The 25,165-nt window shown below is 54.1% G+C and overlaps 8 protein-coding genes across 8 annotated transcripts; 4 read left to right on the top strand and 4 right to left on the bottom strand.

Annotated features, from left to right (window-relative positions):
- Positions 1-266: 266 nt before the first annotated feature.
- CLAFUR5_02018 (uncharacterized protein) lies at positions 267-1,185 on the top strand (the record flags this gene model as incomplete). Its single annotated transcript, XM_047901166.1, has 2 exons — positions 267-518; positions 571-1,185. The coding sequence occupies 2 exons, from the start codon at positions 267-269 to the stop codon at positions 1,183-1,185; spliced, it is 867 nt and encodes a 288-aa protein (XP_047755757.1).
- An 885-nt stretch (positions 1,186-2,070) lies between these two features.
- On the bottom strand, positions 2,071-3,714 carry CLAFUR5_02017 (Transcription initiation factor TFIID subunit 7; the record flags this gene model as incomplete). Its single annotated transcript, XM_047901165.1, has 1 exon — positions 2,071-3,714. The coding sequence occupies one exon, from the start codon at positions 3,712-3,714 to the stop codon at positions 2,071-2,073; it is 1,644 nt and encodes a 547-aa protein (XP_047755748.1).
- A 1,222-nt stretch (positions 3,715-4,936) lies between these two features.
- CLAFUR5_02016 (Putative ankyrin repeat protein) lies at positions 4,937-6,016 on the top strand (the record flags this gene model as incomplete). The annotated part of the gene is made up of 1 exon (XM_047901164.1): positions 4,937-6,016. One exon carries the CDS (start codon positions 4,937-4,939, stop codon positions 6,014-6,016), a length of 1,080 nt encoding a protein of 359 aa, XP_047755749.1.
- A 632-nt stretch (positions 6,017-6,648) lies between these two features.
- Positions 6,649-10,425, bottom strand: CLAFUR5_02015 (DNA mismatch repair protein msh6; the record flags this gene model as incomplete). Its single annotated transcript, XM_047901163.1, has 3 exons — positions 6,649-9,746; positions 9,866-10,081; positions 10,134-10,425. The coding sequence occupies 3 exons, from the start codon at positions 10,423-10,425 to the stop codon at positions 6,649-6,651; spliced, it is 3,606 nt and encodes a 1,201-aa protein (XP_047755750.1).
- A 207-nt stretch (positions 10,426-10,632) lies between these two features.
- CLAFUR5_02014 (Folylpolyglutamate synthase) lies at positions 10,633-12,271 on the top strand (the record flags this gene model as incomplete). The annotated part of the gene is made up of 2 exons (XM_047901162.1): positions 10,633-10,839; positions 10,895-12,271. 2 exons carry the CDS (start codon positions 10,633-10,635, stop codon positions 12,269-12,271), a joined length of 1,584 nt encoding a protein of 527 aa, XP_047755751.1.
- An 838-nt stretch (positions 12,272-13,109) lies between these two features.
- Positions 13,110-13,427, bottom strand: CLAFUR5_02013 (Small nuclear ribonucleoprotein-associated protein B; the record flags this gene model as incomplete). Its single annotated transcript, XM_047901161.1, has 1 exon — positions 13,110-13,427. The coding sequence occupies one exon, from the start codon at positions 13,425-13,427 to the stop codon at positions 13,110-13,112; it is 318 nt and encodes a 105-aa protein (XP_047755752.1).
- Positions 13,428-15,163: 1,736 nt separating this feature from the next.
- On the top strand, positions 15,164-16,808 carry CLAFUR5_02012 (uncharacterized protein; the record flags this gene model as incomplete). The annotated part of the gene is made up of 3 exons (XM_047901160.1): positions 15,164-15,278; positions 15,341-15,502; positions 15,553-16,808. 3 exons carry the CDS (start codon positions 15,164-15,166, stop codon positions 16,806-16,808), a joined length of 1,533 nt encoding a protein of 510 aa, XP_047755753.1.
- A 352-nt stretch (positions 16,809-17,160) lies between these two features.
- CLAFUR5_02011 (uncharacterized protein) lies at positions 17,161-18,765 on the bottom strand (the record flags this gene model as incomplete). Its single annotated transcript, XM_047901159.1, has 1 exon — positions 17,161-18,765. One exon carries the CDS (start codon positions 18,763-18,765, stop codon positions 17,161-17,163), a length of 1,605 nt encoding a protein of 534 aa, XP_047755754.1.
- Positions 18,766-25,165: the final 6,400 nt, after the last annotated feature.

The following is a 25,165-nucleotide window of genomic DNA, read 5'->3' as shown; positions in this document are numbered from 1 at the left end:
GTCAAACGAGGCGTCAGGTGAACCGGGTCGGCAAATTAATGAGGCGATGATCTTGTGGCGCAGCGCTGCGACAAAGCAGGCACGGCACAAGATTTGGCTGTTGTGACGTAGCGGCGCCAGTTTGCGCCCATCAAAACCCTCTCACCACCTTGCGCGACAACGACATCTACACGCGCTGTCCGACCTCTGCGTGACAGCTAGTCTACACCACCGACATCAAGCGCAGCACTCGCACGACTTTTCGACGGATTCTGCCATACACCACAATGGGCATCTTCAAAGGCGGCGCGTTGCGCCTCTTTCAGACCTTCTTGTACGCTCTGCTATTTGCATGTGCTGCAGTTATTCTCGGCATCTACAGCTACTTCCTCGCTGTCCTGGCGGATCGCAACACAGGCATTGCGACGCGATGGAAGGCTGTTGAGGGTATCTCTGGAGTTGCAGTGCTGTACCTCATCTTTGCAGTGCTCTTGACATGCTGCCTTGGCGGTATCTCATTCCTCGCATTCCTGGCCATTGTAAGTGGACGCGTCTATGTCGATCTGTCACGCGCATACTAATAATTTGTAGGCTCTCGATGTCGCGTTCGTCGGTGGAATGATTGCCATTGCCATTCTTACCAGGGACGGTGCATCAAGCTGCAGTGGCAACGTGAGAACTCCACTGGGCAACGGGCCAGCATCGACCGATTCCTCAGGCTACGGTAACTTCGGCGCTGGCGACAACGAGAACCTCACCTACGCAGTCAGCCTGCGCACCGCCTGCAAGCTCAACACCGCCGCATTCGCCGTCTCCATCATCGCCGCCATCCTCTTCCTGATCACTGCAGGTCTCCAAGTCGCATTGGTCCGACACCACAAGAAGGAGAAGCGCTACGGCCCATCCCCAAAGAACAACTACACCTCCGGCTTCGGCAAGAGGAAGTTCTGGCAGAGAAAGCCAAAGGACACCACCACCCGCGACACCGAGCTCGGCGCTGGTGGCCTCGCCGCCCCAGGACCAGACATGCGCCCAAGCCACGAGACTGGATTGACGGGAAGCACCGTTGGCAACACTGGCACCTACGATAAGGTCGCCCACGAGCCAGCAGGCGCACACACTGGCTACTACACCCAGCCTCAAGGAACTGGCGTTAGCCCATATGGTTACGATGCCCGGACCACCGGCACTGCCACCAACTACTAGACGACACGACAAATGATTTTGGGTTCGCGGAGGATTAATATGAGCAACGACTATACCTCAACGGCAGGAGCCATCTTTGCACGATAGTACAGCAGATGGTGACATCGTGCTTGCATGCCAGATTACGATCTTATGGATTTGGGATACGTAGAAAGCATGCGTCAGAAGAAAGCAGTATGGTAGAGACCAGTAATATGTAATGAAGCAAATGAGATGTCATCAACGAAAGCATCCTTTTCCCATCTCTGTCACCTGGATCGTGTTTTACCATCGTCTCCGATACCTTGCCCAGAGGTGGCAAGGCCACAAGGCACAAGGATGTTTGCCCCCTGAAACCTAACGCAGAAGAACATCCTCACATCACCTCCCAACACCACACTCCTCTTAACACAAAGCCATCATGCCCCCAAACCCCCTCCTCCCCACCATCGAACACCTAGCCTCCAATTCCTCCCTCGCATCCTCAGCCTCATCCCACCTCCAACGCCACCTCACCACCCTCATCACCGAGATTCGTAAAGTCGCAAAATCTTGCCAGTTCTCATGCTTCAGTAGCATACCCGCACAGCAACAACACGACATAGCAAATCTCCTCCTAACCCAGGCAGCGCACCTGGTGACCCACTGGCCGATCAATCGAGGTAACAATTTTGCAGAGTATGCGAGGAGTATGCTCATCACGTTAGTTTATTGCTTCTTCACGACTTTTTGAGATTGAAATGGGGGAGGAAAATGATGTGGAGAAATTGGTGCAGAGGGTGGTGGAAGATGCTGAGGCTGCGCTGATGTGGGATGATTTAGCTTAGATCTAAGACTGCACGCGGCTGTACTTTCTGCTGACTAGGTAGCCTTCAATGGGATATCTTATTCTCTATACTTTGACTCTTAATCCGCCTCCTCAAGACCTAGCGCACGTTTCTTCGCAGTCAACTCTTCCTCTAGCCCGAGCACTTTCTGCGCCTCGCGCTGTCGGAGAAGCTGGTTGTTCATGGCCTGCATGCGCAGTCGTCCTCGCTCCACTTCACGTTCCAGATCTGCGACTTCCTCCATCTGCTGTGCACGCTCGGCGGCTCTGGCTGCGGCGTCTTCATCGTACTCGTCTGGGTCGTCTTCGTCCTCGTCGGACTCCTCGTCCGAGGACTGCTGCTGGGGTGTCATGGCGATTTCTTCCGCTGGAGTTCCCACTGGTGTTGCAGCGTAAGAGTCGTCCTGTGCCAGCTGTTCCGCTATAGTGTTGGAGGCTGCCTGATCTGCCATCGGGGCGGGTGACTCAGCAATGAGCTCAGACATTGGCTCGTTGTCTTCGTCCAGCGCTAGACCTAGCTGTGCTTCGAGGTCATCATCGCCCTCGTCTTCCTCATCGTCCTCGTCGTAATCTTGGCCATTCATCTCCACAGTCTCGACCGCCTCACCGTCTGCATCGTCATCCTCATCGTATTCTTGTGGCTCAGCAGACTGCTCGTGCTCCCGTCTTTCGATCGTTTTCACCTCCCCACCGTACTTCTCCTCCCACTCTTTATCTTCTTCAATCAGTTTGGCAACTTGCGCGTCGATGGCATTGGCTTCGGACTGATTCATCCTCGACCGGAAACGTCGCTTGCGTGCCCAGCGCATTGGAGGTGTCAGACCGTGTGCATACTGGGAGGTTTCCTTGTTCACTTCTCGTGGCAACGGTAGTGTCTTCGCCTCCTCTTCGCTATTGCACTTCCCCAATACCAGTAGCATTTGCGCAATGTCCGCGACCTTCCACCACCCCTTCTTATCGAAACTCTTCATCGACTCCACGATGGTAGGGAGATCCACCAACACCGCGCCGTACATTCTGCCGCGTATCTTGATCAATGCACGCCGTAGATGCCTCTCGAGGAACTTGATTGAGACCTCTGCTCCTCCGTGGCTGGGCGGCTCGCCAATCTTTCCATTTGCTATCGCATCGCGTAGGTAGTCGGCGTCTTCTCCATCCTCCATACGTAGCACAAGAGCCTGCTGTATCGCCGGATCCTTTTCGACGTCCGAGTCCTCGGAGTCATAGCCGACACCCTTGGGGCGCTTTGGTATTTGGCCTCGCGTGGTCACGGACAGCAACTTCGGTACTGATGGCTTTCTGGTCGGTGCTGCCGCTCCTAGTCTAAGCTTCGGTTTCGGCATACCAGCCGTGCTGGACTCGGGCGCCGGCGGTTTCAACGAGATCTTGCGCGCGGGTTGTGCACCACTGGCACTTCGTTTGGCGGGCGGTGGTAATGTGTCATCGTCGGCCGCGCGCTTTTTGCCCTTGCCTGGGCCATCTTGCTTGCGCTGATAGGGACGCTTCTTCTTCTCTGCTCCGTCATCTACTGCGAATGGGAATGCAGCCTGCGCAGGCTGATCGACGGGCGTTGGCGGTTGAGAGACATGTAGCTTCAGCTTGGGGACCGCGGATGGTGCAGCGGGTGTTGTCTGTGGTTGTGGTGATGCTGCTGAGGGTGCTGGAGCATTTGGTGGCGCCTGGCCATCAGGGCGCGTCCCCTTCCCCAGCTTCAGCTTGATCATGACGCTGGTGGTGGTCGGGTTCGAGGATGTGTTTGTTGCAGTGAAGAGGCGGTCGCGTATTCGGTATGGTGGTTTGTGCTGGGGTAGCGGTCAAGCATGCGCCATGGAAGTGGACACCGACCTTGTACCAGGCGCCCGAAGTTGTGGTCGGTGGAAGGAGGATTGTGCGAGGCCGAAGTGCGTGGCTGTGTGCTGCAAGTCATCATGCGGAGCGTGAGCCGGATCCTCCATCCTTGCATGCGGGACGAGCCGGTCGATGCTTGTTGACGGCAGGCACGTGCCCGAATGAATGTTTCTGTCTTCGACATCCACTCGCCTTGTCAGTACATCCCACTGAATTCCATATCACCACCGACATTGGTGCAGACGAAGCCTTACACATCAATTGTCGACTCCCTCCGCAGCTTACAGCATGAACGGGCTTGAGGCCGTTTCGCTTGCCTGGTCGGAGGTTGGAGGACGATTTGTCAATGCAACGTTGCACATACCATTACACAGCACCGACGACTATTACACGTGCCTGCATGGAAGCGACGCATCACGCGTGCGGTACTCTTACACTGGTGACACAGCGCACCATTTGCAAATGACGGGCCCCAAACGTCCCCTCCGCAGCAGGCACGGCAGCCCTACATACTGCCTAGTTGGGTCTACGGTGGCTTGGGTGGTCGGCCCCGGCTGTGCTGGCTCCACCATCTCACGGAATCCTCACCGATTCCTTCAGTCAGCCCTCCGCCATTTCATGTGAGCCTTCTGCGCCATTCCACCGCGAAAGAGCGGACAAGCCATTCCTCATGCCTTTGCGCTCCCTGTTCATGGGCAATCTAACTTTCCGCTTGGCGGACAACATCACGTCCCATTACTCCACCGTCCACTGTTGTGAGCAAGCCTGTGGCAGGCCTGAGGGCAGGTAACTTCCCGCCCTTCTCTACCTACTTCTTATGTCCGCCATGTTGTACTCTTTACTGTCCTCTTCTTTAAGACAGTACAAACGCACTACGCGACGCTACTCACCAAGTCATCACCACAGACCATCCACATCACTCTGAGCTGAGGGTTGTCTGGTCGCACTGCTCCGCTTCGGTCCAATGGTGTATACCATCGGAGAATATATTGTACACTCCTGCGTCCTCACAGAATCCTTCCACATTCTCGGCCTTGCTTCCTCAGTCAACTACCTTGGCATAGGATATCAACTGGACATCAACTGTCATTCAACATCATGGGCTTCGACACTATGCGGTCCTTCCACTATCTCGGCCTGTACTCCATACCACAGGATCCGGTCGAGAGGCATAACTCGGCGCCAGAAACGTTAAGACGTCGGGACTCGTTCATGGTCAATGACACTACCCGACATCGACAATCTGATGCTGGCCGAACCCTCTCACGATCCAGCAAGCCCGCCTCATTGCCAGTCACAGCTCCCCCATTCCAGGCAGCGACAGCGAAATGGTCGCCGCCGTCATCGCCAGGAGCCTTATCGCCTTCCGGATCGCCCACAGGCTCACCTAGATACTCTCCCGCGAGTCCTGCAACACGTACCCTAACGACAAAGGAGAAGAATGCTTTGGCCAACCAACTCTTCGAGGCCGCATGTTCAGGAGATCTGGCTGGTATCGAGATTCTCCTAAGTCAGGGCGCAGCTATCAACTCTTCTGTCCTAGTCGGTGGCCTCTTCGAGGCATTCAAGCCAGCAAAAGCAGGCCATCTCTCGCCATTAGCTGGCGCCGCCTCGCATGGACAACGCGCCGCGGTGGAGCTCCTACTCGCTCGTGGTGCAGATCTCAACCCGGATAGTCAACGCTGCGCAAGCAGTCCTCTACACGAGGCTGTCAGGAACAACGACATGGAACTCACAAGGCTACTTCTGGACCGAGGTGCCGATGTGAACATTAGTAATGCCTACAAGACGACCCCCCTTATGTACGCCACGAAATACGGATCCCCAGAACTAGTCACTCTCGTGCTGCAGTACCGCCCGAATCTACACACATTGTCGTTCATCAATGCAGCTGCGATTCACTGGTCAGTGTGGCCAGGCAATACCAAGATTACAAAACTCCTCCTCAAAGCTGGAGCAGATCCGAATCAAGAAGGAGCCGCTGGGAACACACCACTTGGCTGCGCGGTTATGACAGGGTCGATCAGCATGGTGCAGTGTCTGCTACAATACGGTGCTGACCCAATGCGACGGAATGAGGCCTATGAGACTGCATTTGATATTGCTGAGAGTCAGTCCGCGCCCGATGAGCTCATCGATCTGCTGCATGCTGCTGCGATGGCGAGGAGATGTTCATAAAGGCACGCATAATGGTCAGGGACAGGGTTGGACCAAATGCATTTCAGCGTGGAGTTTGGGATACAACTGGGGACATGTTATGACAGGCTGGCAGCCATGGAACAATGTATGATCAGATGATACCACGACAGATAGCTCTGGATGTAAGATTAGAAAATCGTGGCATGGTACTACTAGCAACATGAAGAGACAGACTGAGATCTCAGCAAGACCTATCACACCATCCTGCAGGAGACGTGCCAATACTTCTTGCCTTGGCTCTTGCCGGTGCATGACCATGCCATGAAGTGCGCTTTGACCACCCAGACGGTTGTTAGGGCAGAGGGAGCATGAGCTACTAAACGCACACGTGGAGCCCTATCCTAGCTCGCAAAAGGCCGCCCAAGTGGGTCCACGAGGATCGGCGTCGCCGAACACATGCCTGCTTCGCGAATAATCGTCCCTTGCTTCACTACATGTACGTTCTGCGAAACGACACGAGGACACAGTACACAGACCACTCTTTCACATATAGTTGTTATACACATATCTGAGCTACAGAAGCAAAGCAAAGGAGCCGACATCGCTTGATCTGGGTGATAGCAAAGTCCACAGCAATGCCCGCTGACACCCTCCCTGTGCCATCCTCACACTCACAATGCAGCAATAGCCTTCCTCAACACCTCCAGCCCATTCTCCGCAACACCCTCCTCTTCCTCTCCATCCTTCAGCACCCAGCTAATATCACTCAGCAATCCTAATGGCAACCAACTACTCTCCTGCGCCTTCTGCAGACTCTCGTGAATCCTGCCCGTATGCTCCCAGTTCTGCGCAGCTTCCTCAGCGCGGTCGATGACCTTGTTCGGGATGCCACACATCGCAGCGCAATGCATGCCATAACTACCTTCCGCAACACCATTCTCTAGTTGATACAGGAACGTGACATCGCGGCGGTCGTCATCGACTTGCACTGCCATGCGCTTCGCGACGATCTCGGGGTGATGTTGGAATTCCGCGGCGAGGGAGTGGTAATGGGTTGCGAAGTAACCCAAGGCGCCGACGTGGGTAGCGACATGATGAAGGACTGCTTGAGCGACCGCGACACCGTCGTAGCTGCTGGTGCCACGACCCAGTTCGTCGAGGATGACCAGGGAGCGTGGCGTTGCTTCGGCCAGGATCTTCTTCGTCTCGCTGAGTTCGACCATGAAAGTGCTTTGGCCGGCGAAGATGTTGTCGTGCGCGCCGAGACGGGACATGATGCGGTCGACGGGCGTCATGCGTGCAGATTCGCAAGGGACGTAGCAGCCGATCTGCGCGAGGATGACTGCGACACAGGTCATGCGTAGGACTGTTGATTTTCCGGCCGCATTGGCTCCCGTGAGCAACGTAATGGAGGCTGCGTCGCCGCCTAGGCCGATGTCGTTCGGGATGAAGTTGGTTGTGGTCTCAATACAAGGGTGGCGCAGAGTCTGGAACTCCAGAACGCTGCGTGCATTGTCATCCTCCAAAAACTCAGGTCTGCACGAAGGCGACCCCATTGACGCAGATGCTTTGGCGAGAGAGATCAGACAGTCGAGCTGAGCGATAATCTTAGCTGCCGCCAGCCAGATCTGGTAATCAGCGTCGAATCGCGCGAAGAAGCGACCGGCCAGAGCTTTGATTACCTGGCCGTGCATCTCTTGCGCTTCTTTGAGGTCTTGCACGAGTCCCTCGAGCTCTGGGAAGTACCAGCGCTTGACTTGTTTGGTTGCAGACATTTGCTTCCAGTGCTTCGGTACCTTGCCTCCGACTTTCAGCGGTACCTCCAGCTGGTAGATCTCCTTGCCGTTGTCGGTGAATTTGATCGTGCTAGAGCCAAGGTCCTTCCGTGCCTTTTGTAGAAGCTTCTGAAGGTCTTTCTCGATGCCGTCAATACGTTGCTGGCTCTCGTCAAAGTCCTCCTCGACGCCGGGTTGTGGAATGAACAGACCGTCCTCTTTTGCCTGGGTTCTGTCAAAAGCATCCTTCCAGGTGTTCAAAGCACCAGCGAGATCGGGCATAGATGAGATGAGCTGGCCTAGTAGTCCTTCGCCAGAACCGAATGAGCCCAGGAGTGACATGGTGTACTCGATCTGCTCGAAACCCTCGAGGACTTTGACGAAATCCTGTGGCCTACATTGACCAGCGTGTACGCGTGAGATCAATCGCTCGAGGTCAGGCAGTCGGGAAAGCGACGCGCAGAATCGATCCATGACAGTGCCATCTGCATTCAGAGCTTCAACGGCATCGAAACGCTGGTTGATCTTCCTGGCGTCTGCCGATGGATGGCACACCCACTGTCTCAGCATGCGTTTGCCGAAAGGTGTCACGCAACGGTTGAGCATCGTGAAGAGTGTGCCCTGAGTGCTTCCATCGAACGTGTTTGCGAAGATCTCCAGGTTGATCAGGCTTTGGCCGTCCAGAACCAAGCTTGATGCTTTTCGAATGGGATCGTACCAGGCAAAGTTGCCCAAAGTGACCAGGTCACGCTCGATCTTCAGAGTGCTCAAATACCAGATAAGGCCGCCCAGGGCAGAGAATACTATCTCCTTCTCCTTGGCCTCTTGCAGTACCGCGGGCCATGCACTGAGGTTGTCTTCAACTGACTTGTCGAAGTAGGCTTCGCCGTCGATCTTCATGCGGGTCTTGTCGGCGGACAAGAACTCCTTGTCCGGTTTAAGATAATTCCAGATTGTCGTCGGCGGAGTGTTGTTCTTCAACATGCGAAGTGCCTTGGCAGACACACAGCCTTTCTCAAGCAGAATCTCGCCAGGTCTGGTTTGGGCGACAAACGTCTCAAACTTGGTCATGTCAGCATCGTCGATAATCTCCGTCAGTTGAAATTGTGCGGTGGCCGTGTCAACGAACGCAATGCCGAAGTGCGGCTTGCCATCCAGCTCCGATTCCTTGATCGCAGCACAGTACGTGGCCATATCGTCTTGAAGCATGCTGCCTTCCACCAAAGTCCCACTGGTCAGTACCGACGCAAGCTCTCTTCGGATGACTTTCTCTTCCTTCTTGCCCTTGATGTTTCGCTCACGCATGTCCTTGCCGAGGGCCGACTCCATCTGGTCAACACGCGCGATCTTGTAGCCTTTCGCAACAAACATGTTGGCCCAATGGTCAAGACTGGCTTCGGGAACACCGACCATCCGCATATTGACTCTATCAGTCAATTTAAGATCGAACAGTTGATGGCCGATGGTCGCATCGTTCTCATACAGCTCGTAGAACTTGCCCTTCTTGAAGAACACAATCGTGTCCCAAAATTTCTGCTTGATCTCCCAGTACTGCTTCTCGAATGGTGAAAAGTTATTCCAGGCCATTGGAGGAACAAAAATGGTACGCTTGTCGTAGTCCGGATGATCAGGTGGGTTCCTATCCGCATCCTGCACCGAAGCTAGCCAAGGATATCGCTCAGATGGCTCTGTCGTATGAGCTTTCTGCTTCTTGGGTGGTCCATTGGAACTGGTGGTTGACCGCTTGGGAGGAGCGCTTCGTCGTGGCTCTGACGACGGCGGAGCATCCGGATCGAAATGCCACTGTAGTGTCGTCGTTCCGGAGACTGGTATCTCCTCGGTCTCCTCCTTTGGTAGTGGTGCTGGGGGAGAAGAAGGCCTTATGGAGCTTCTGCTCGATGCTTTGCCTGAAGTTGATGCATTAGATCGCTTCTTGGACTTGGATGGCTTCACATCGTCCTCCAGATCGTCGTCTACCACGAAGTCGTCCATGTCTGGAGCTCGATTGTCAGCCAGAGTTCGCGAACCCTTTGAATCGTCGGAGTGAAATGAAAACGGAGCGGCTAGTCATAACTGGTAAGTAGAACAGGGAGTGCAGCAGACCAGAACATACCTTGGTCACTTTCCAGCATTGCGGCTTGAGTACCTGCATCGAGACCAAACTCATCGTCCGAGTCATCATCTTTGACACTGATTCTACGTCTCTTCGAAGCACGTCTGTTGCCAGATGATGGCTTAAGACCTTCATCTTCGTCTTCATCGGATTCGGCATAGCTGACTGGCTTCTTGGCCTTTCGAGAAGGGCTAGAATATGCCGTGCCTGGCGTTTCTATCAGCCTGTCAGTCTCGAATCGTTCATCAAATAGTCGATTCCTGAGTACCGTTCTCCTTGTTGCGTCCATCGATGATGGAGCTCCGCTGGGACGCCCCTAAGACTGTCTGCGGACTGGAAGCTATGTTGCTGGAGGCATCGGCGCTGCTACGCGGCACTTTCCCGTCGCCATCATCAGCTACACGCTTGGTAGGCTTGCTGCTTGATGCAGCAGGCGTTGGGCGCTTTGTGAAGAAGCCGGCAATGCTCTGCTGTTTGGAGCTTGATTTGGCCGTGCTGGAAGGTGCTGCCTTTTGTGTTGATGGTGTTGACTTGATGCTGGCATCCTTGGCACGCGCCATTCTGACCGTATCGTACACGTATCGCGTCTATGAACAAGGCACTGAAAGGTAGAGGGTGTAAAGACGGTGATGTTTCAATGGCAAGACGCGCCTGAAGTCGGACGCGTAAAGTGCCCGAAACACGCACGGGCCACTGAACTTTCGCACCTCTTGACCCCGGCTGCATCCTCTCCGATTCACATACAGCATCTCCCCTCTCTCTCGGCCATGTCGCTCTGTCGAGCATGTCTGCGGCGCTCGGCTGGCCAAAGAAGGCTGTATAGCACGATGAAGGACTACAATGCAGCCGTGACCGTGCTCAATGGCCTACAGTCGAACTTCTCCATAGTCGAGGCGATCAGGAAGGCCGGCCCAGGGTCGAACAAATCCTCGATACCGGACATGATCACTTGGGTGCGCCGTATAGGATACGAGGTGTGCGATAGTCAAGGTGCGTTGTCGATTTCTCTCGTCTGACGCTGCACTCTAGCCATCCGACTTCGATCGTCTGAACCCAATCCATATTGCTGGCACCAAGGGCAAAGGCTCGACGTCTTCGTTCATCTCCTCCATCCTCGCCCAGTACTTGCCCACGAAGCGCAGCATACATGCCGAGCGACTTCCTTCCACTGTCGGCCTTTACACATCCCCACATCTCCGCTTCGTGCGAGAACGTATCAAGATCAACAATGAGCCCGTATCAGAAGAGCTGTTTGCCAAATGTTTCTGGGAAGTCTGGGATCGCCTCGAGGCGTCGCGGCCAGCTGAAGCTACTGCGGACACGAGGAGTATAGACGGTAAGCCGGTATACTTCCACTTTTTGACTCTCATGGCATTGCATTGCTACATGGAAGAGGATGTCGGAACTGCCGTCATTGAGTGCGGCATTGGAGGAGAATACGATACGACGAACATACTCGTGCAGCCTTCTGCTACGGGTATCACAAGTCTAGGCATTGATCATGAGGCGCTACTCGGCAGCACGATCGGTGAGATCGCCTGGCATAAGGCCGGAATCTTCAAGCCAGGAGTGCCTGCGTTCACAGTGCCACAGCCTGAAGAGGCCATTAAGGTGCTGTTCGATCGAGCGAAAGAGAGGCAGACCGAGCTTTACACGGTACCTGTCCACGAAGCGGTGCATACGGTCCAGCTCGGGCTGCACGGTCACTTCCAGAAGCTGAATGCATCATTGGCTATCGCGATTTCGGCCTTGCACCTGCAGCGACTGGGCTTCACTGGTGTTCCCGATCCATATGATCCGTCAGCACCTTTGCCTGTGGAGTTTGTGCACGGCCTCGAGACTACACAGCTCGGGGGACGGTGTGACTTTCGGGCAGATTCCCAAGCGTCCAACCTGAGTTGGTACATTGATGGCGGACATACCCTCGAAAGCATCGAAGTCGCGGGACAGTGGTTCGCCTCGAAAACGTCCTCTAGTAACGGCAAGCCAGCAGCGAAGCGCATTCTGATCTTCAATCAACAAACCAGAGATGCTTCCTCACTCACCAAAAGATTACACGATACGCTTGCCACAGCGTTGGGCGACGAACATCCTTTCGAGCACGCGATCTTCTGTCCCAACACAACTTACAGAGATGCTGGCTACAAAGCTGATCTTGTATCTATCAACACGAACAAGGATGACGTGAGCAGCCTTCGCGTGCAGCAAGAGTTGGCCAAGAACTGGGACACCATCGACTCGAAGTCGACCGTGCACGTCGTCAATACCATCGAAGATGCAGTAGCGAGAGCTCGAGATCTTGCTGGAGGTCACCAAGCTGAAGTTTTGGTCACTGGAAGTCTGCATCTGGTGGGCGGGTTGATAGAAGTGCTTGAGAATGAAGCCGAGAAGAGTGCTAAGTTATAGCCCACCTGCGCTTCGGCGATCAAACACGCCAATAGATCATGAATAACATTCGTCCAGTGTCTGACACGTACTTCCAGTCGTGAGCTTCTGAAAGTAGACATCCGTGCCAGACTGGAATGTATCCCTCACAACATGTTGCGACCACATTGAAGTATAGGCTCGGTTGAAACCACATCAGCAAAATCCCCGGCAACGGCCCCAGTAGTCAGACTCTCTACCCAAGAGCTCCATATTCTGGCGACGAACAGCCAGATGGCAAGACATATCGCAGACTGTGACCGCGAAGCATAGAAAGCCGGCATCAAACTCCGCTAGAGCACTATTCGAGACCAGGCCGCTGCTCAACGACGATTTAGTCTTTTCGACTTTGAATTCAGAGTGCACATTAGACACTTATCAACGAGCTGATGTGCATTCCACCGTAGTCCTAGGGATGGGTGGCCTAGTGGTTCAGGCGCCGTTTCTACATCCGATTGCTGGTGGCTGCGCTGGCGCACACAAGTGCTGCTGGTGCCGGTCTTGCTGGCGATGGAGACGAGGCGGAGGTCACAGTTCGATTCTGTGCCTGTCCAGCCAGTATGTTCAACTTTTTGCTTGTACTGATGCCTTGGAAAGGGGTCTTTTGCTCAATACTTGACCTTATGGCAGTCCAGGTCGCAGGTGACGGGAGCCTCTCGCATGTGCCGTTGGGTCCGGGACGCTCCAAGTACGTGCAGATGTGTGGAACGGCAGCTCTCCCTCGCTGATTCTTCAGTTCACACTGCTACCTCATGCTCGTGATCCCTGGGGGTTTCAACAATGAGGAATCCAGATCTGCAGCGTCTTGTCCCACACTCCCTCAAGTATACCCCTCCACCTCAATCTTCGTAATAAACCGTCCCGGCACAACCACCAATCCCACAAACCTCTTCTTCATGTCCACATTGAAGTTTCCCGTGGCCCCTTCTTTCTCATGCCGCCTCATCGCTCTCTCGACATCCTGCTCCGATGGCTCGCGGTACTCGTGCGTCACGGCGAGGATAATGTTGCGCTCGTTGTCGGTACATTTCATTTGTCCGACGAACATGCGCCCATCGTTCGTATGTATGTGCAGAGTACGGTTGAGGAGAGAGGTGAGGTAGGATGTCGCTTCTTCAGTTTCGGGCGTGGACGACATTGTTGTGCAAGAGTGGCATGTGTTGGTGGCTGTAGAATGGTGCGAGGGGTGGTGGGCGGAAGCTCCCGCGTTTGACTTCACTTCTCTCTGAGCTTCAGCTCTCCATCGACAACACACTCCTTGTGTACAGTATGTATCAGCATACCATCGCAATCAGACGTGCCAACCATACACAAATTCACGCAATCAACATGGCCCATATCTGGCCTTGAACCTTCAGGCTTCCATGTGATTTGGATCCAGACAACCTGACCAACCGAAGGCTACCTGCCATGGCTCACTGTTGACCTGGGAAACCTTGCTAACTGTATACTGTTCGATAAATGAGCCTCCTGGGGTCACAGGAGCCCAATTCGATGGCTATGTCAAAGGTCCAGTGCCAGGGTACAAGGACATTGCCTTTTCTCCGATGGCCTGTCTCTACGCTTCTCTTGATCACAGGCCAGTCATACCGAAGTTGACCTAGGCATGTCAAGAGACGGGAATGTTCAGGTCTACTCTTGTAAAGGATGCCGGTAAGATAGCAGGGCTGTCAAGGGTCTGGCCATCTCTAACGCACGACAAGGTTGCACCAAAAAAATGCAAACGACCGTTGCAGAAGGCCGGAACCGGTGCTCAATCGATTCAGTACCTACTGCCTTAGAACTTGTTGCACTGGATTCGATATAGATCCAGCACCATCGGAATTCCGAGTATCGATCATGCCGGTTCCATGCCATGCTCGGAGACGAGATTCCCACTATCAGCACAGCTTCTGATGGATTTCGACCCGGCCATTTGCAAGCATGAAGCTCAGTTAGCCAACTAACGTAACATATGGCCAGCACTCGGCTCAATGCAGTAAGGAGGTCGCTGATATCGTCGCTCCTCTGCACAGAAATGCAGTGAGTGGTCGTTTCATGCGAACTTGCTCCAGCCTCGAGCATGTCAAGACCCAGAACTACCATTCATTGGTCTCTCTCAGAAGCAACGAACATGTCTCTGACTGTTGACATCTCTTCTGGCGCTAGGAAGGTCAGAGGATGCACAATTGAAGGACGCTCATGGTAATCCCGCTCTCAGCTAACAGCAGTGAATAGTCGTCTCCGGGTGACGTGGGTCCAGGCAGGCGCATGTGAAGGGTCTGCGAGTTTCGTTCACTGTTTTCATCTGAACACGAAGAGCGTGCTTTCAACTTCGGCTGGACTTTTCGAACATCACACTTCAACTTTGGAGGCGAACACATTTCTGTTATCGCACAACACGCAACCTTTCTTCTTGACTTTCTCTCTTCGCGACACTAGTTGATCAACCTCCGCCAATCGCACGCACCTTGTAACTAAGTGCGCCACCGCATTCTCCACGGCCAGAAGTCCCACTCAACATCAAGTCGCAGACTTTCGGAGAGCAAAGTCGCACGTTCCCTCAGCGAGTCGATTGAGACTCCATACGGCGTGCAGGCCGGAAGACAATCTTGTGCGTATGCTTTGACCATACTGACTGGTGTTTGAGGTCCCAGAGGAGAGCTGAGCAAGATTGCATGATGCTGCGGTGAATGCTCGAGCCGTTGATTTCGAGTCAGCTACGCCTGTGAAGAGGGCCTCTGCTCACCATTCATCTATCTTCTGTACCGGCTTGCGGACCGTGCTCTCAGAAATCGCACATTGTTTGAACAGCGTACTCTTGACAGAACACCTCTTCCACCTGCACACATAAGACTTCTTGCGCCAAGGCTAGCACAGCGTCTTCACAACAAGATGTTTGAAAGTCTCAAAGGACTCGGCTTCAGCAGCCTGTTTGCAGGACACTCGAGGGGCGCTGTCAACGGCGGTAACAATCTTGCTCACAACCGTACCAACGGCAGCTCCGATGGTAAATTCGCACCGCTATGTCACGCTCTGTCCGTCGAAGTACCGCTAACGCAGACCAAATAGGATCACCACCATCGTCTGCCGCTGGACGCAGCATTGTGATGGAGTACCCCCCCTCGAACCCAACTCCCCTCGACACTCATATTACTCGAAGGAAGACTTCCAACTACTTTTTGACCACGCCGAAGAAATCGACGGCTGGCGCGTCGCGGAGCGAAAAGAAAAGTGGGAAGAGTTCGCGGACACTCACCGAGCTCAACGAGATCACGACATAGACGAGTGGGTCTGGTTGTGGGAGAGACAGGTACTTCCTGTCTATGCCAACGGCCTGGACGACCTGGCTGCATTGACCGCGGGAGAGCTACACGCACGACACGAGAGGGAGAGAATTAGGGCCGCCCTCCTGGCCGACAATTTCGACACCAACCCGACTGCCATGCTCACTGGGAAATTCTTCTACGCACCAGACACGTACACTATCACCCCCGGTAGAGACGATGAGGAAGAAGATAGCGAGTACGAGATGAAGGCATCAGCCTCTGGGCACATCATCATGCCTGATGGAATTCACAACCTCAAGATTCGAAAGTTCCTATCACTCAAGGACCTCGGTACTGCTGTCATGTGCTGTCGTACCACGACCCGCACGGGACGAGGGTTTAAGGACCTGGTCCATGGTGATTGTAGGTCGCAGAGCTTGATTCGAATCCTCAGCCTATGGGACTCTCAGAACAGGACCGATTACCAAGGCGGGGTGGGCTATTGGCAGCCTTTAGTCCTGGCGGACAGCAAGTACCCTGGTCACGACGAGTCGATGTTGGACCTACGCATAGTCATCATCCAGAACACCGAGTATGTGAAGGCGACCAAGGAGAGGCTCGATCTTGAGAGCGAGACCCGACTCGCCGCCATCTACCGCTACGCAACTCAACTTGGACCATACTTCGATACAAAAGAGCACCGTGTGGCGCTACCAAATTTCGCGCTGAGTGCTGATCACGGCAACGACCGTGGCCGCTCGAGATGGCCACAAGACCGAAGAGACAATGGCAACGACCATCGCTCTCGTTCTCCCTGGCGTAGCTCACGCGCAACCGAAGTGCGCCGACCATCTTCCCCACTGCCGGCTACTGGCTCGAGAAACGGCGTCAATCGAGCGGAGATGGCTTCCGTAAATGCGCAAGCGGCCGGTCACAATCAGGCTCTTGGCAAAAGTCTTCCGTACGACGGGACTCCACGAGCTGCAGCCCCTTCTGCCTTTCGCCCGCCAGTAATCCAAGCTCATGTTGGTAGAGCGCCGGCCAACGCGAGGCAGGATCAAGCTGTGCAGGAGGTTGCTGACCGCAATCCAACAACTGGGGCACTCGGACAGGGCAAGGGAAAGCAGAGGGCAAGCGACATCGGACAGCCATGGGATACGCGAGGTGTTATGACCAAGATGGCAGACCAGATGCAGAGGACGGCAAAGATCGTGGGAGAGTCTATTCAAGGCGATGCAGGTCCTTCACACACGAAGAGTTGGAAGCGCTGAGTTGGCTGACTGAACACAGAGAAATGTACGCACTGAGTGGAAAATGTACACTAGGCAAAGACTTCGCCACTGGTTCTAGCCGTCATAACACCAGGTCTGTGCCGCGCATAGGCATGTTTTGACAAATACTAATCAGACATAAACTTCCCTCTCAAAGACTTTTCCGCCGCTGTGAACCCACAAACCTCTCCCTTCTTAACCGCGCTGACTTGGGCCTCAAACCCAATATTCCATTCTTCACCTTGATAGCATCCAGCCTTGCTCCCCTCATAGTACCCTCATACCTCCTCAATATTCTGGCCCGTCGTTCCGGCCGGTCATCATTGAAAGTCCCAGTCCATTCATACTCGCTTTACCCCAACAGGGCCGAGCTATTCGGCCTCTCGACAGTCACATGCCCGTCCATACTGTCCGACACAACGCCACTCCGCCACCCATTGACTCTCTTTCGATCTCCTTTCCCCTCGCTGCCTCGCCACGACGCCACAACACTGGATCCAACAAAATCGCCCGCACATGCAGACATTTCTTCGTCTTCCGACAGGAACGAGAGATCTCCAATTCCCTGCCCAGAGTACTCCCTTAAATCCTCCCATGCTCTTGTCTCTTCTGCCTCCAGCCTTTCCCGCTCAGCAATCAGCGCCGCTTCCTCCTCGGTCCAAGACCGCCCCGAGGAGGTGATGTAGAGGTCATGGAAGGTTTGATAGGAGCAGCCAGGATAGGCGACGAGGTAGGACAGGTACGAGCGGAGGTAGAGATCTCCGGCCTGAGAGCGAGAGACGATGCTGCGTTTTACGGCAGATTTTAGAGCTAGATATTTGCGGCTGAGGGCGCGGGGGGTAGGAGATAGTGGTGGTGGCGTCGGAATGTCGGTGCTGTTGGGAAGGTGGGCATTGGTTGACGGGATATTGGAAGGGATTAGATCGTTGTTCTTAAGAAGGTTCGGAAAGGTCAGAGGTTGTGGTGGAAGTTGGGCTCGGTGACCTAGTAGGGCTTTGGCGTGACGGCCGAGGAGATCATCTTGGAGCTCGGTGTAGCATTGGCGTATTTGGTTTAGTGATTTCATAATTTGATGCACGGGCAGCGTACCTGCTGCCGTTGTGACAACTTCATCTGGCGTGCTTTGACGAGAACCTGGTGCTGCCGATGCAATGGTGTCGGAGCTCGCCGCAGAGCCATTGAGATTCAGCGGTTGCTTTCGAACGCCAGCTTTTCTGGTGGTGATGACTGTCTTGAAGGTTACTTCCTCCCTCTCCAAATTTTGCCAACTTCGCCGACATCTCTGTAGCGCCTCACCAAAGGTCCAGCTCAGCAAGAGTCCATCACCTCCTTCACCATCGATGTACGCATCATAAGTTTCGAACACAGCTTTGAGGCACAATCTCATGCTCGTATTGACCATACGAAGCTGTTGCTTAACGGCTTCGGCCCGTTGTGGTCCTGCCTCTATCGTTTTGGTAGAGTCCTTGATCACTTGTTGCTGTTCGTCTTTCAGGTATTGCATGGCCTCAAGGACTTCCTCCTCGGTCGACAGCGTCTCAGATCGTATAGTAGCCACCAGCTTGTTGATCCAAGCTGCTGTGACTCTCGCATCGTGATTCGCGAGGTCCCTTTCAAGCCGCTGCTTCAGGGTATGAACCCTTACAGCATCGATAAGATGTGTCACAAAGCAACCACCATGAACTTTATGCCCATAAGTTGAGCTTAAAAACGGAAGTAAGTCCTTCCTCGACGTCTTCGTTGCTGGAGTCCTACGTTGCTGCTGCTTCGGTGACTGGGAAGGAGAGCCTCTCCTGGGCGATGCCGGACGCTTGACCACACGAGGAGGCTTGAAGTATCTGCCAAGTCCAATGCAGGTGCGGACTTTCCTGAGGAATCGCCATGCTCGATTGTCTTGTTCCGGTGGTAGAGTGGCGGCAGTGTTGCCATCGAGTCTGTTGGGTATGTCATCAGCCATGATTCTGCGAATAGAGAAGACTGTTGTTGGGAAGTGCGGCTACCCAATGTTTAGCAATCCTTTGTTGGCGAGAGTTGGTGTGTCCGACTCTGGTCAGTGTGTGCGCGAGAACAAAGACAATTGCGGTTCATGCATTTCCATTGTCAAAGTGCCAAGACTTCACCTCTATTCAGTTACGTGTGGGCGCACAGACTCTCGATGGAGGGGCATTTGCATGTGCAATAACGGCCAGATTCATTGCCCGTAGCCGTGTCGGTCCCCATGCACCCGCGAAGCGGGTGTTGGACAACCCAGTGATACTGGACACCTCAATAAAACCACGCTTTCCAACACGCGTATCTTCCATTCAACACGCGTTATCTCATCAATATGGTTGCTTCCATCTATCGTGAAGAAGAGGAGCTCATCAGTGAGGCCGTGCAGTGGTACTGCGACGCGTCAAATCCAGGTCCTGTCAAGCAGGTAGCCGCCAACTGGGGTGTCGATTACCAACGCTTCAGAAGACGACTTCTCGGTCACAACTCACGCAGCACACGGCCGCGTACGCACACGGTGTTGACAGACGATCAAGAAGCTGTTCTTGCAACCTACTTGAGGAGGTGTGACAAGATAGGCGTATCCGCGCGACTCCGGATGGTCCAGATCAGCGCAAATTCGATCCTCAAGCGATACCATACTGGACCTAGATCACCTCCAATTGTGAGCTCGAAGTGGCCACAACGATGGCTCAATCGACGTCTAGAATGGAAGAAGGTGAAGCAACAACCATTGGAAGCAGCAAGAGCAGCGGCGTGGGATATTGGTGACCTTGAATGGTGGTACAGCAAGCTGTGGGAGACCTGTCAAGAGCATGGCATATTGCCTGAGGACATGTGGAATATAGACGAGACTGGCTTCCGCATTGGTGTTGCGAAGAACCAGTATGTTCTTACGCAATATCCGAAGAGGAAGAACTTCCTTCCTACTGCCAACAACCGTGAGAGCTGTACGGATGTTGTTGCTGTCTCAGCAGCTGGGCATGTGATTCCAGCCTTCCTCATCACGATAGGGAAGATGCACCTGAATACGTGGTACCAACACCTTGAAGACGACACGGTTGTGGGTGTTAGTGATTCTGGATACACGAATGACCTTCAATCCGGAGCCAATATTGGCTCGTGCAAGGCAAGACCTAGCTGCTCTTCGATCGAATAAACGAGTCTCAACACCGGAGCCGATTGTCAACGATAAGCAGCTTCCAACAACAGTGAGGACCTTCGGTCGATACACTGCTGCGCTTATAGCTGATCTATTGATAGATGAGTCTATTAAGCAGCGACTGGAGCCACTCTTCCGTGGAGCCCAGATTGCTATCGTCGAGGGCGCCGAAGCAGTAGCTGAATTGAACAACACCACGGTCCGCCAGAACGCTCGCAATGCTCGCAACACTCAGAAGAGACAACACCTTCAGCGTGGAGGTGTCATGAAGGCTATCAACGCAAGAGCTGCTATACAAGAACGTGAAGAGAACACAGTAAAGCAGCTTGAAGCCCAGCTAGCACGTGCAAGAACAGGTGAATTGAGACACCGAATAAGCAAGATTATGAGCTATATCAAGGGGACATACAACAGACCTGCTCATCCAGTGGAGAGACGGAAGATTATGCCAATATGGCTTGCCTGTATGGACGATATAGCCAATAGATAGTTGAATACACCTCATTGATATCGTTGAGGTGTCCAATATCACTGGGTTGTCCAACACCCGCTTCGCGGGTGCATGGGGACCGACACGGCTAGCAGCACAAGACCCAGAGCTACTCTCACAGCCGTCTGCAAATCAACGGTCGAGAGACTGTTCCCTCGAGCCATTGTGTCAGTCCGTTATGTGTCCACAAGAGCTAGTTCATACCCGAAAGGAACATAACGTCCACATAGCTGTGCAGCATCGTACCACATTGCTGTGATCTCACGTGAGGATGTGCAGCGGCAGGACCGTCTACTGCCTGGCAGGAGCCGACTCTGCCGAAGCGTGAGGGCTGCAGTGTCAGCAGTATACGGCATCGGTAAGTATGCGAAGCGTTCATGCAGCCGATGCCGAGAATGCTATGCGCGGTCATACGATGCAACTTTGGTCATCTTTGCGTTGTGCATGCCCGGCGAGAAGTGTTGATGCATGCGTGCCTGAGTCGAGGTGAATGGTAGTACTGGTAACGGCCAGCTGCACTTCAACATGCTAACGGTCCAGTAATGGTGATGATGGCCTGGAAAGCGTGCGCATTGTGGTTCATCCTGCACCAGGTTTACAGTGCTGCTGTCATGTGGCATTGCTTGATTGCAAATCGTGCCTGCACATCTCGTCAGCTAAGCCATGGGTCTACTCGCAGTAACCTTTTCTTTGCCCAGAGCTGAGCTGTCAATGTGAGCGCAAACCCTAGTCATTGCGTGCTTTGTTGCGCTCAGGACTGCGAGCCAGAGCTGTCACCTCATAACCAGGTACCACAGCGAAGGTGGTTGGACTGATGTTGATGTCGTGACACAAAACTCACGACGCCTTGCCGTTGATCATCCGCCCATTTGCCACATGGAGGCCATGCCATGAAGAAAATACAGTTCGCGACGAGAAGCCCTCGATTACGAGTGTTGCAATCGACCAGACCCTGAGTAGTAGCGTGAAGCAGGCATCTTTTCGCCTTGATCGTTCGATGTTGGTCAAGCTCTGGAGCTGTCCATGAGGGTCGAGCAGTATCATGCCACTCGTCGCAAAGAGGTCAGAAAAGCTGTGCCAGTACAGTAAGATAGCTGTGTGGATGTACTTGTACCTCGATCGCGACCTGCTATCTACGTGGTACATGCATATAATGAGGTGGACCCCGGCTGGTGTCGGTGTCCGAAGATGAAGAGCCATTGGAAAGCTCAGGATAGTCTTTGGCAGAATTGCAATTGACTCCGGACAGTCTCAAGCATGTTCAGCAGCAATGCGGTTCCTGTTGCCGGCAGCTGTGTCCAGAGCGTCGTCGATCGTCAGGGGGTAAGAGGGAACCAGAAGACAAGACCTCGCTCATGGGAGCTCGTCTCGAGGTCCAACACCCTGCTGCACGGCTATGGCAACCCATGTGGCGAACTCTAACGAAGCTATCGACTGACTTCCAAGGTTGCTGATGTACAGCAGGCTGCTGAGTCTGATGGTGATTGGTGGTACCTCAACCAAGTGTCGGCGAGCACGCTCATGCTCAAGCAATGCGTCGTGGAGATGGATGGGTGCGGTTTCTCCTTGGCCGGCAGAAGTGGTGTGCGAAGGTTCACTGCGCCGCACGGCAATTGAAGATATCGCGGGCGCCACAAGTTCACGCTAGAGTAAGGTGTGGCTCGTCTCCGTAATATCAGCTCGCTTCTCTTTGAGCACATCCGATCCCGACATGGTGAGCTCAAGCTGAGGTCCGACGGATGAATTGGAATCACCGTACAGGGCAGCTTCGCAATAAGCAACAGCTGGTATGACACGATAGGGAAGCTCCATAGTGGTCTGACAGCGGCATGACCGTTCCTGGACGGAAGGTGATTTGCCATCGCAGCCTGGTGCCAGGAACAGGAAAGCAGGCGTCAGCATCATTGTTCCTTGCAGTGACCCGACCTCTTGGTAACGATTCGGCAGGATCTCGCATGTGCAGCCGAGCCGAACCAGCCTCAGATGAGGATGTTCGCTAGGATTCACGAAGCCGACCCTCCGACCGACGTCGTCAAGCCACAGTCGATAGTGCTGCCCAGGTTCGATAGCACGTTGTGCAACGTCAACCCGCAATTGCTCGCTGAGGTAGCTGGGAGCTGTTAGATGAGTGCATTGTTCGTTTGTAGAACGCTCCGTCCGCGCAGGAATCAGTAATGCTTGATAGACGGAGCGAGAAATTGGTACTCAAACACGTCTCAATATCGATTGAAGCACATTGATGACGATACTCGAGCCACACAACCAAAACGTAGCCGATAGCTGATCAGCAGTTTTTGATCGAGCGCCAGACTGCTGCCAGCTGCACCCCTGGCGATCATTCAGGTACCCGCGGCGTGTGGAGTCGTGGCGACCATCGCGACATCGCCCTTTGCCGGCTGTTGGGCACCCAAACGGCGGTGTCTGCTAGACGTCTGCAGGACTGCAAAATCATCATCTCCCCAGTCGAAGTCCAGGAGCGATATTTCTTCACGCGCGTGACGCAGGAACAAGGGGAATCAATGGGCTTTCCTGCTCGAAACAACGGCACCGGCGTCTGCATTTAGATGGTCCTGGCTGCAGTCTCGTCTAGCTTGGGTTCCCAGCAAGGCGGCCACGTGGGAGCATTTTACTGTTTGCAAATTGCCGCAACTCAAAGCAGCGGTGCTGCGTCGCCTGCTGCTGACGCGCACGCCTCGCATCATGCGGACGTTGGTATGATAGTATCGTGCGGGTCGTCAATACCTGCTACATGTATCTTCTCGCAGGCTGTTTCCAGTAATCATGCCGAGATGCTGTCCGCGGAGAGCTGTGTTCCAAGGCAGGTAACATGCTTAGCAATACTCAATCATGCTCACGGGATGACGATGACGGCAGACGGCGGGATTCTTCACGATGGCAGCACGATAGCTTGGAGCTGTCGACGAGCGAGGTTCGCATTTGTGCGTTTAAGAGAGTAGCCTCTCCCGTTCTCCTCCCGCGCTTCTCAGACCCCGGCAAGCGAAATGAGAGTGTCACGACTCACAATCCGGTGCTTCGAACACAAGACAGCGCGCACAATTTGCCACCAGGGTAATAGTTCACGGGTCTGGTGCAGAAAGAAAATTTCTGGCGTGCTGAAACAGCAGGAAGGCGTTTCGCAGCTTCCATGCCGGAGCTTTGCGGCGTGATCAACACACCACCCCGTCGTGCCCGTACCCCTGCTGGTCGAACGGCACCTCGATAGCTGGAAGCTTTGCTAGCCACTCTGGAGCTGTCGACGGCTGCGAGCGGAAGACGATGAGGCAACGTCCCGCGCAGCGGTATGTAGCTCGTCGAGGACCTCTGATGTGGCTTTGAACCGTCCCAAGAGACAGCTACTAGCCAAACCGACAGCATTGGCGAAGGCGCATATGCGAGAAGTGAGGCTTGCTTGGCTGCGCGTGCGGACTGCCCACGGTGCTCAGTGTTCTGCGTTGGGCAGTCTGCAAATAACAATATCGATTGCCTGAATATCATTCTATTTGCGCATGTCGTAATAGGATCGGCGACCAGGGCGTATACGAGGCATTCGATGAAACGGGGCAAACAACGGGACCGTGGGGACCAGGAGGCCTGTCGGGCTCCGTGAAGGGAAAGGATGCGAACGGGACAGGGCTGAGTTTTGACTGGGTCCAGCTGCAGCTTCGCAAAGTTAGCTTTCTTGGCCAGAGAGCGATTGCTGCTTTCTTGCTCCTTTGACCAGGCAGCGTTCGTTAGGCACAGACTCACCGCCGTTCAAGGATGAGCGGCGTGTGCGCTGCCTAGTTCTGCATCATGGGAAATGACCCGTCGACATGGTTTGCGTACGACTTTACCGTGTCCTTTCCCGCACATATAAGCACTCCTGCCGCGCTGTCTCGCCGTGCCTCTTCGCTCTGATCATCACCGCCCACTACATAGCTTGGACTATACGACTACACGACCACACCGCGACCCAACAACAACGTCCATACAACAACCAACGATAGCAAGAGTCCATCGCCTGTACCGCGCTGCAACCAACAAGAACAACCACACAACCACCACAATGCCTGCCTCGACATTCCCACCTTGCCCCGGCCCTGCGCCTACCCGTCCTCTGCCACCGCTTCCAACAAAGTGAGAGCGTCGCCACAAAGGCAGCTCTCGACGGCTCGACCAACACCCAGCCGGATAACTACGCAACGACAAGAAGGCTACCGTTTCACTTCCTCGGAAGCGCCACGGCTATGGAGTCATCTGACGACTGATTCCAAACCAGAGCTCGACAGCTTCGACACGCATCATCGTCACCGTCGACGCTCACGCACGACACTCTAGGAGCTCCCCGCATTGGATCTGGCGTTACGGACATCTTACTCGGTTCTTCCGCGGCTGCGACAACTGGCTGTGCCATCACTCGCAGCTTCGATTGGCTCACGACCACTTCTCGCTTCTTCCTTCAACGGAGCGACAAGCATTCACTTCCTTCTCCGCCACAATTACGATACACTACACTTACTCCACCTCCGGAGACGACTTTTAATCCGACTGCAACCGCCCACACCCGCTGTACCTTATCTCACACACTATACATCATCTCGTCATCTCGCTTCTACCTACGCAACTTCGGCGCTGCTGGACGGCAAATGTATCTTTACTCTGGACTTATCGGCGAATTACTACTACTGCGCTGGGAATGCGATACATGTGACGGCCGCTTGGACTAGCTATGTT

The sequence above is a fragment of the Fulvia fulva genome, chromosome 1 (assembly GCF_020509005.1).
Source record: "Fulvia fulva chromosome 1, complete sequence".
NCBI classification, from domain to species: Eukaryota; Fungi; Ascomycota; class Dothideomycetes; order Mycosphaerellales; family Mycosphaerellaceae; genus Fulvia; species Fulvia fulva.
Note: the sequence above shows the minus strand (reverse complement) of the source record. Positions and strands in the feature narration are given on the sequence as shown.